Here is an 11,197-nt window from a genome sequence, read left to right on the forward strand (position 1 = left end):
TGTTTGAGAGAGAGAGAATTTTTTTAGACTATCTAAACCTGCGTTGATATCTGTGGTATCGTTTTTCTGGTTCATTATATGAGAAACAGTGGAAAAAACAGTAATGCTTGATCCGTGAATTAATGGACCCCAGTGGTGCCACATGGAACCATTGACTATAATAGGTTCCGGATGTCTATCATGCTCTTCCATATAAAGCAACACAACATAGTGCGCTATTTTCGCCCAAATTATTGATGTAATCTGCAGCGGAGGCTCAAAGCAGAGATGTGAACACAGCCTAAGTACATGACTGTAGTAACAACACGGCCTAATGTGTATGGTGGTGATGAGAACACGGCCTAATGTGTATGGTGGTGATGAGAACACGGCCTAATGTGTATGGTGGTGATGAGAACACGGCCTAATGTGTATGGTGGTGATGAGAACACGGCCTAATGTGTATGGTGGTGATGAGAACACGGCCTAATGTGTATGGTGGTGATGGGAACACGGCCTAATGTGTATGGTGGTGATGGGAACACGGCCTAATGTGTATGGTGGTGATGGGAACACGGCCTAATCTGTATGGTGGTGATGATAACACGGCCTAATGTGTATGGTGGTGATGAGGACACAGCCTAATGTGTATGGTGGTGATGAGGACACGGCCTAATGTGTATGGTGGTGATGAGGACACGGCCTAATGTGTATGGTGGTGATGAGGACACGGCCTAATGTGTATGGTGGTGATGAGGACACGGCCTAATGCGTATGGTGGTGATGAGGACACGGCCTAATGTGTATGGTGGTGATGGGAACACGGCCTAATGCGTATGGTGGTGATGAGAACACGGCCTAATGTGTATGGTGGTGATGAGAACACGGCCTAATGTGTATGGTGGTGATGGGAACACGGCCTAATGTGTATGGTGGTGATGAGAACACGGCCTAATGTGTATGGTGGTGATGAGGACACGGCCTAATGTGTATGGTGGTGATGAGGACATGGCCTAATGTGTATGGTGGTGATGAGAACACGGCCTAATGTGTATGGTGGTGATGAGAACACGGCCTAATGTGTATGGTGGTGATGAGAACACGGCCTAATGTGTATGGTGGTGATGAGAACACGGCCTAATGTGTATGGTGGTGATGGGAACACGGCCTAATGTGTATGGTGGTGATGAGAACACGGCCTAATGTGTATGGTGGTGATGGGAACACGGCCTAATGTGTATGGTGGTGATGAGAACACGGCCTAATGTGTATGGTGGTGATGAGGACATGGCCTAATGTGTATGGTGGTGATGAGAACACGGCCTAATGTGTATGGTGGTGATGGGAACACGGCCTAATGTGTATGGTGGTGATGAGAACACGGCCTAATGTGTATGGTGGTGATGAGAACACGGCCTAATGTGTATGGTGGTGATGAGAACACGGCCTAATGTGTATGGTGGTGATGGGAACACGGCCTAATGTGTATGGTGGTGAAGGGAACACGGCCTAATGTGTATGGTGGTGATGGGAACACGGCCTAATCTGTATGGTGGTGATGATAACACGGCCTAATGTGTATGGTGGTGATGAGAACACGGCCTAATGTGTATGGTGGTGATGAGAACACGGCCTAATGTGTATGGTGGTGATGGGAACACGGCCTAATGTGTATGGTGGTGATGAGAACACGGCCTAATGTGTATGGTGGTGATGGGAACACGGCCTAATGTGTATGGTGGTGATGAGGACACGGCCTAATGTGTATGGTGGTGATGAGAACACGGCCTAATGTGTATGGTGGTGATGGGAACACGGCCTAATGTGTATGGTGGTGATAAGAACACGGCCTAATGTGTATGGTGGTGATGGGAACACGGCCTAATGTGTATGGTGGTGATGGGAACACGACCTAATGTGTATGGTGGTGATGGGAACACGGCCTAATGTGTATGGTGGTGATGGGAACACGGCCTAATGTGTATGGTGGTGATGGGAACACGGCCTAATGTGTATGGTGGTGATGGGAACACGGCCTAATGTGTATGGTGGTGATGGGAACACGGCCTAATGTGTATGGTGGTGATGAGAACACGGCCTAATGTGTATGGTGGTGATGAGGACATGGCCTAATGTGTATGGTGGTGATGGGAACACGGCCTAATGTGTATGGTGGTGATGGGAACACGGCCTAATGTGTATGGTGGTGATGAGAACACGGCCTAATGTGTATGGTGGTGATGAGGACATGGCCTAATGTGTATGGTGGTGATGGGAACACGGCCTAATGTGTATGGTGGTGATGGGAACACGGCCTAATGTGTATGGTGGTGATGAGAACACGGCCTAATGTGTATGGTGGTGATGAGGACATGGCCTAATGTGTATGGTGGTGATGGGAACACGGCCTAATGTGTATGATTGGTGATGGGAACACGGCCTAATGTGTATGGTGGTGATGGGAACACGGCCTAATGTGTATGGTGGTGATGGGAACACGGCCTAATGTGTATGGTGGTGATGAGAACACGGCCTAATGTGTATGGTGGTGATCAGAACACGGCCTAATGTGTATGGTGGTGATGGGAACACGGCCTAATGTGTATGGTGGTGATGAGGACATGGCCTAATGTGTATGGTGGTGATGAGGACATGGCCTAATGTGTATGGTGGTGATGGGAACACGGCCTAATGTGTATGGTGGTGATGGGAACACGGCCTAATGTGTATGGTGGTGATGGGAACACGGCCTAATGTGTATGGTGGTGATGAGAACACGGCCTAATGTGTATGGTGGTGATCAGAACACGGCCTAATGTGTATGGTGGTGATGGGAACACGGCCTAATGTGTATGGTGGTGATGGGAACACGACCTAATGTGTGTGGTGGTGCTGGGAACACGGCCTAATGTGTATGGTGGTGATGAGAACACGGCCTAATGTGTATGGTGGTGATGGGAACACGGCCTAATGTGTATGGTGGTGATGAGGACACGGCCTAATGTGTATGGTGGTGATGAGAACACTGCCTAATGTGTATGGTGGTGATGAGGACACGGCCTAATGTGTATGGTGGTGATGGGAACACGGCCTAATGTGTATGGTGGTGATGGGAACACGGCCTAATGTGTATGGTGGTGATGGGAACACGGCCTAATGTGTATGGTGGTGATGGGAACACGGCCTAATGTGTATGGTGGTGATGAGGACACGGCCTAATGTGTATGGTGGTGATGGGAACACGGCCTAATGTCTATGGCGGTGATGGGAACACGGCCTAATGTGTATGGTGACAGTTGCTGGAAAGCAGCAGCACCATCTGTGTTTGTCTCTGTCTCTCACCCTGCTTCTCACTCTGCTCCTTCTCCTCTTTTATAGACTTCATTAGTCAGCTGTAATCTTCTGATCCTTTGTCTAGAGTAGAATGGATTTAACGGGTTTTCAGAGTGATTGATAAATTTAGGGGGATGGGGGGTGTCAGAAGTGGCTCAAGAGTGGAGAAAGAAGCAGATTTTGCTGATATTTTTTACGTATGTTTTTTATATTGCCAGTACTATTCATTTATGCACTTTGTTGAAAAGCAGCATTGTGAATACGCTTATGGTTTCACATGTGTTAGAGTTTTTAGTAGATTTTGTAGCAGATTTTGCAGGGGATATCACCTTTTGCTTTGGAAAGGTTAATATACAGTTGTGGCCAAAAGTATTGACACCCCTGCAATTCTGTCAGATAATACTCAGTTTCTTCCTGAAAATGATTGCAAACACAAATTCTTTGTTATTATTATCTTCATTTAATTTGTCTTAAATGAAAAAACACAAAAAGAATTGTCCTAAAGCCAAATTTGATATAATTCCACACCAAACATAAAAAAAGAGGGTGGACAAAAGTATTGGCACTGTTCGAAAAGTCATGTGATGCTTCTCTAATTTGTGTAATTAGCAGCACCTGTAACTTACCTGTGGCACCTAACAGGTGTTGGCAATAACTAAATCACACTTGCAGCCAGTTGACATGGATTAAAGTTGACTCAACCTCTGTCCTGTGTCCTTGTGTGTACCACATTGAGCACAGAGAAGAGAAAGAAGCCCAAAGAACTGTCTGAGGACTTGAGAAACCAAATTGTGAGGAAGCATGAGCAATCTCAAGGCTACAAGTCCATCTCCAAAGACCTGAATGTTCCTGTGTCTACCGTGTGCAGTGTCATCAAGAAGTGTAAAGCTCATGGCACTGTGGCTAACCTCCCTAGATGTGGACGGAAAAGAAAAATTGACAAGAGATTTCAACGCAAGATTGTGCGGATGTTGGATAAAGAACCTCGACTAACATCCAAACAAGTTCAAGCTGCCCTGCAGTCCGAGGGTACAACGGTGTCAACCCGTACTATCCGTCGGCGTCTGAATGAAAAGGGACTGTATGGTAGGAGACCCAGGAAGACCCCACTTCTTACCCCGAGACATAAAAAAGCCAGGCTGGAGTTTGCCAAAACTTACCTGAAAAAGCCTAAAACGTTTTGGAAGAATGTTCTCTGGTGAGATGAGACAAAAGTAGAGCTTTTTGGGCAAAGGCATCAACATAGAGTTTACAGGAGAAAAAAGAGGCATTCAAAGAAAAAAACACGGTCCCTACAGTCAAGCATGGAGGTTCTCTGATGTTTTGGGGTTGCTTTGCTGCCTCTGGCACTGGACTGCTTGACCGTGTGCATGGCATTATGAAGTATAGGAGTAACCCCGGCACACTAATAGCATGAAAGTAAAGTCTTCTCAACGACAGTCTTTAATTGTTGTGATTTTATTGATTGTGAAAAAAAGGGTGGTGTTACAATCCAAAAAAGGGTGGTGTTACAATCCAACGTTTCAGCTCTACTTCTCGAGCTTTCATCAGGGATATGACTAGATCCTTGGTTTTGAGGTGTGTGTATAAGTGGTATAGGTTTGCCTTTGTAATCCAGCTGCTGGCCGGCCTCCTCCACACCTGACTAGATTTAGGACACAAGGACGGGAGTCACGTGCTGACCCTACACATCGTGGTTACTATAGGTACCGTTCCAGCAGCTGGATTACAAAGGCAAACCTATACCACTTATACACACACCTCAAAACCAAGGATCTAGTCATATCCCTGATGAAAGCTCGAGAAGTAGAGCTGAAACGTTGGATTGTAACACCACCCTTTTTTGGATTGTAACACCACCCTTTTTTTCACAATCAATAAAATCACAACAATTAAAGACTGTCGTTGAGAAGACTTTACTTTCATGTTATTAGTGTGCCGGGGTTACTCCTATACTTTAGTCTTGTTTTTTCCCAGAGCACCTAAGTTGGGGTTTGAGCCTGTCATATCTATTTTATACATGGCATTATGAAGTCTGAAGACTACCAACAAATTTTGCAGCATAATGTAGGGCCCAGTGTGAGAAAGCTGGGTCTCCCTCAGAGGTCATGGGTCTTCCAGCAGGACAATGACCCAAAACACAATTCCAAAAGCACTAGAAAATGGTTTGAGAGAAAGCACTGGAGACTTCTAAGGTGGCCAGCAATGAGTCCAGACCTGAATCCCATAGAACACCTGTGGAGAGATCTAAAAATGGCAGTTTGGAGAAGGCACCCTTCAAATATCAGGGACCTGGAGTAGTTTGCCAAAGAAGAATGGTCTAAAATTCCAGCAGAGCATTGTAAGAAACTCATTGATGGTTACCGGAAGCGGTTGGTCGCAGTTATTTTGGCTAAAGGTTGTGCAACCAAGTATTAGGCTGAGGGTGCCAATACTTTTGTCTGGCCCATTTTTGGAGTTTTGTGTGAAATGATCAATGTTTTGCGTTTTGCTTCATTCTCTTTTGTGTTTTTTCATTTAAGACAAATTAAATGAAGATAATAATACCAAAGAATTTGTGTTTGCAATCATTTTCAGGAAGAAACTGAGTATTATCTGACAGAATTGCAGGGGTGTCAATACTTTTGGCCACAACTGTACTTTGAGAATCCGCTGCCTGAAACATTTTTGCGGTGCAAAATCCTTATTGAAAGTTTGCAAATGTTGTGTCCAATGTCTCCATACAAGCCTGTTCACACACAGCCTCCAGAAATATGATAGATGGAAGGGGATGTAAGGGTATGTGCACACGGTGCGGATTCTGCTGCCTTGTACAGTACTTTTATCTCCTATGGAAATTAAAAAGCGCTGTGCACATGCTGCGGATTTTTCCGCGGTTTACAATCCGCAGCATGTCAATTGTTTGGTGCAGAAACGCTGCAGTTTTACACCTCATCCATTATGAGGTGTAAAACCGCAGGGCAAAACCGCAGATAAAAACCTGCGGATTTAACCTGCGGTTTTCACTCCAAAATCCGCACGCCAAAAAAGCTACGTGTGCACACAGCCTAACCGTAAATCGATGCAATAGATACAGTGTATCCAGCACCTTCCACTGTTTTCCAATTCATTGTCTTGCGTCCTTTGCCAGAATCCATGTGAATGCGATCTGTCATGTGTTCACTCCACTTTCCCCAATGATTTCCATGTGTTGCAGGACGCAGCCTACGGCTGTTTTCGCCGAGGTGGATTCTGAAGAAGATGAACCCGACAACGAGCCAGAATGGAAAAAGCGCAAAATCTGAAAAGATGAAGTTGTGTAACAGGAAACTGAAGAGTGAATTGCCGTGTGATGTCTATATTTTATTACCGGGGTTCTTTTTTTTTTATATAAATAAAGTATGCAGCACCTGCCGAGTGAGAACGGGGAGTGTGAGTCACTGGTCAGTGTATGGGGCTGCTCTATTACAGGGAGACTAAGCCTTGCAAGAAATATGGTGGCGACTTACCTGGTCTTATCTCATTTCAACATGAAAGACACTTCTGCTGAGATACGCAGCTTCCCAGAGATGAAATGGCATCTTGCTCCAGTAGCAATCGCCTCCATTTCCTGATGTAGGAGATTTCTGCTGCAGCAAACTGCTTCCCAGCCTGTGATGGAAGTGTAACCTCTGCCCTTGCTATTTTATGCAAATGAAACTTCAAGGGATTGTTCAAACCTATGACATTTTTCAAAAACCTTTTTCATTACCTTACCAATCTTCTGCCGCTCCTGGGCCAACAATTCCCCTGTGCCCCGACAGTCTTTGTTTACCTGGCAGCAACAATGACGTGTGCATGACAAGGGACCGCTGCAGCCAATCAGTTACCATTATGGTGACATCCCAGCATCACTGAGGTCACCACTGTGGACATTAATTGTATGCAGCAGCCAGATGTCATGTTGAGATGTTATTGCTGTGTAACGTGCTGCTGCAGTGCAGTACAGCGCAACCTCCACCAGGGGGTGCTGGTGAGGGAAGAGAGGTTGCATACACACAGCATAGTAACACAGATCAACAGCACAGGTGTCACAGGTAACAAAAGAGTGGTCAAACTAGCCGAAGTCGGGAGCAGAAGTACCAAGAGAGACAGCCAGTGCGTAGTCAGGGACGATCGAGAAGTCAGGACCTACCAGGAGCGTGGTATCAGAAATGTAAGACGTAAGCCATTGTCAGGGTACAAGCCAGAGGGTCAAAAGCCAGTCGGAAAGCGTGGTATCAGAAATGGAAAAACCAGAAGCAAGAGTCCAGAGATCAAGCCGAGTCATACACAAGTCCAGATAATTGGGGGCAGAAGGAACGCTAAAGGAATACAGGTCAGAGTCACTAGCTTGGAAGCTTGCAGTATAGCTGACACTGGCCCGCAGGCTGCAGAGGACTGAAATAGCCCAGCCAGCTCCAGAACGAGGCAGAGGGGATTAACCCCTGCATGACCAATCCAAAGAGAAGACAGCAGAAAATAAACTCTGGACTGGATCATGACATGCTGGAGCCGGGTGAACATAGACCAGCAGGGACTGGAAGTGGAAACTTATCCAGTCATCAGATCAATTCTTCTCATCCTTATCTGATCCCTTTTATCAGAATAATTCCAACCCTTACTTCAAAGGAGTTCTTCATATCCACCCCAGATCCTTTCATCAGAATTATTCTTTACATCCTCTTCTGGTCTTTCCATCAAAGCGATTCTTTACATCCTCCTATTTTTTTTTTTTTCATTTTCATCAGAATGATTCTTCAGCTCCTCTTTTGATCTTTTCACCTGAACAATTCTTCATATACATCCTCCTGATGATTTCATCAGAATGATTCTTCCACCAGAAAGACTCTTTACATCCTCCTCTGACCCCTTACATCCGAACGATTCTTCATGTCCACTTCTAACCCTTTTTATCAAAACGATTCTTTGTCTTCCTCTTAACCCTTTCATCGGAATGATTGTTCACATCTTCTACCGTTTTTATCAGAACGATTCTTCATGTCTTCCCCTTTTCATCACGATTGTTCACATCCTATTCTAATCCTTTTATCAAAATGATTCCTTGTCTTCCTCTGACCCCCTTAACCAGAACAATTCTTCACATCCTATTCTAATTCTTTTGTGAGAGCAAATCTTCATGTCTTCCTCTGACCCCCTTCATCAGGACGATTCTTTATATTTTGCGTACCTCCGATTAATACCTTTCATTGTAGTGGCATACTTAGCACATAGGCTCCCATGTAAAAGCACATATCCACTGGGAGCATACACCAGTTTGTCACACGTGGCCACATGTTGTGCCTGGTATTGCAGCTGTGCTGTATTGATTTGGATGTGGCAGAGGTTTCGGAGAAGTTAAAACATCCAAGTTTTTCGAATTTTGAGCACTTTAGTGACTCCTGCGTCGTCTCCCCCTAAGGCAGGTTTAAAGTAAATACAGAGTGGTACAAACACGTCCGAGACCTTCAGTCCAACTACGCCATGCGCCCATGAATGATCAGCATCTTCTCCGCGGCTTCCTGTAGTGGGCGCTGTTGCTCATCCGTTCTGATTTGCAGCATGTAACATCTGCATGATGTTTAGATGTTCTCCTTCTGTTCATGTGTTTTCTACAATGCAGAAGCTCGAGGACGAGGACTAGTGTGAGCATCCAAGATCCTGCGCAATAAATTTGTAGCAGACTTTAATTTATTATTTAGTGCCTCTTCCTTTCTTGTAGTCTTGTTGAGCAAAGTAATTTCATAATATATCTGTATAGTGATCAGAGTGAGTGTTTGCTGATACAGAGCTCCAAATTGTCTGTATAGACTGATTAATACAGTGGGGAAAAAAAGTATTTAGTCAGTCAGCAATAGTGCAAGTTCCACCACTTAAAAAGATGAGAGGCGTCTGTAATTTACATCATAGGTAGACCTCAACTATGGGAGACAAACTGAAAAAAAAAAAATCCTGAAAATCACATTGTCTGTTTTTTTTTTCATTTTATTTGCATATTATGGTGGAAAATAAGTATTTGGTCAGAAACAAAATTTCATCTCAATACTTTGTGATATATCCTTTGTTGGCAATGACAGAGGTCAAACGTTTTCTGTAAGTCTTCACAAGGTTGCCACACACTGTTGTTGGTATGTTGGCCCATTCCTCCATGCAGATCTCCTCTAGAGCAGTGATGTTTTTGGCTTTTCGCTTGGCAACACGGACTTTCAACTCCCTCCAAAGGTTTTCTATAGGGTTGAGATCTGGAGACTGGCTAGGCCACTCCAGGACCTTGAAATGCTTCTTACGAAGCCACTCCTTCGTTGCCCTGGCGGTGTGCTTTGGATCATTGTCATGTTGAAAGACCCAGCCACGTTTCATCATCAATGCCCTTGCTGATGGAAGGAGGTTTGCACTCAAAAATCTCACGATACATGGCCCCACTCATTCTTTCATGTACCCGGATCAGTTGTCCTGGCCCCTTTGCAGAGAAACAGCCCCAAAGCATGATGTTTCCACCACCATGCTTTACAGTAGGTATGGTGTTTGATGGATGCAACTCAGTATTCTTTTTCCTCCAAACACGACAAGTTATGTTTCTACCAAACAGTTCCAGTTTGGTTTCATCAGACCATAGGACATTCTCCCAAAACTCCTCTGGATCATCCAAATGCTCTCTAGCAAACTTCAGACGGGCCCGGACATGTACAGGCTTAAGCAGTGGGACACGTCTGGCACTGCAGGATCTGAGTCCATGGTGGCGTAGTGTGTTACTTATGGTAGGCCTTGTTACATTGGTCCCAGCTCTCTGCAGTTCATTCACTAGGTCCCCCCGCGTGGTTCTGGGATTTTTGCTCACCGTTCTTGTGATCATTCTGACCCCACAGGGTGGGATTTTGCGTGGAGCACCAGATCGAGGGAGATTATCAGTGGTCTTGTATGTCTTCCATTTTCTAATTATTGCTCCCACAGTTGATTTCTTCACTCCAAGCTGGTTGGCTATTGCAGATTCAGTCTTCCCAGCCTGGTGCAGGGCTACAATTTTGTTTCTGGTGTCCTTTGACAGCTCTTTGGTCTTCACCATAGTGGAGTTTGGAGTCAGACTGTTTGAGGGTGTGCACAGGTGTCTTTTTATACTGATAACAAGTTTAAACAGGTGCCATTACTACAGGTAATGAGTGGAGGAAAGAGGAGACTCTTAAAGAAGAAGTTACAGGTCTGTGAGAGCCAGAAATCTTGATTGCTTGTTTCTGACCAAATACTTATTTTCCACCATAATATGCAAATAAAATGAAAAAAAAACAGACAATGTGATTTTCTGGATTTTTTTTTCTCAGTTTGTCTCCCATAGTTGAGGTCTACCTATGATGTAAATTACAGACGCCTCTCATCTTTTTAAGTGGTGGAACTTGCACTATTGCTGACTGACTAAATACTTTTTTTCCCCACTGTATATACTATTTGTGTATACAATATATGTATGTGTGTGTGTATATATATATATATATTATATCTACCTGCAGCCGCCACCAGAGGGAGCTCACTGCATACTGTGTTGTCATCGAGCTCAATGTATCAATAGTATGCAGTGAGCTCCCTCTAGTGGTGGCTATAAGTTGTCAAAGCCGTTTATTTGCTTCTGATTTTCTTTTTCTATTTTGTTATTCTTGGAGGAGGTCAGAGGATAAAAGCCAGTAACGGAGCCAAGGGTCATTACAAGGAGAACGATCAGGATGTATTAGGTCCGCGGAGGATAAAAGTCAGTATTGAGCCAAGGGTCATTACTAGGAGAGCAATCAGGATGTGTTTGGTCGGAGGAGAATAAAAGTGAGTGTTGGACCAAGGGTTATTACTAGGAGAGCGATCAGGATGTATTGGGTCCAAGGAGGATAAAAGTCAGTATTAAACC

At 44.7% G+C, this 11,197-nt stretch overlaps 1 protein-coding gene across 2 annotated transcripts in view; it reads left to right on the forward strand.

Annotated features, from left to right (window-relative positions):
• WDR70 (WD repeat domain 70) overlaps positions 1-6,719 on the forward strand; it is a 319,614-nt gene extending 312,895 nt beyond the window's left edge. For both annotated transcript variants that reach the window (XM_073543960.1, XM_073543959.1), the window contains exon 18: positions 6,509-6,719. In XM_073543960.1, coding sequence (XP_073400061.1) covers positions 6,509-6,596 — 88 coding nt within the window. In that variant the 3' untranslated portion in view covers positions 6,597-6,719. The remainder of the gene's footprint in view (positions 1-6,508) is intronic.
• Positions 6,720-11,197: the final 4,478 nt, after the last annotated feature.

The sequence above is a fragment of the Dendrobates tinctorius genome, unplaced genomic scaffold, assembly GCF_039654945.1.
Source record: "Dendrobates tinctorius isolate UK_male_01 unplaced genomic scaffold, ASM3965494v1 ptg000135l, whole genome shotgun sequence".
NCBI lineage: Eukaryota > Metazoa > Chordata > Amphibia > Anura > Dendrobatidae > Dendrobates > Dendrobates tinctorius.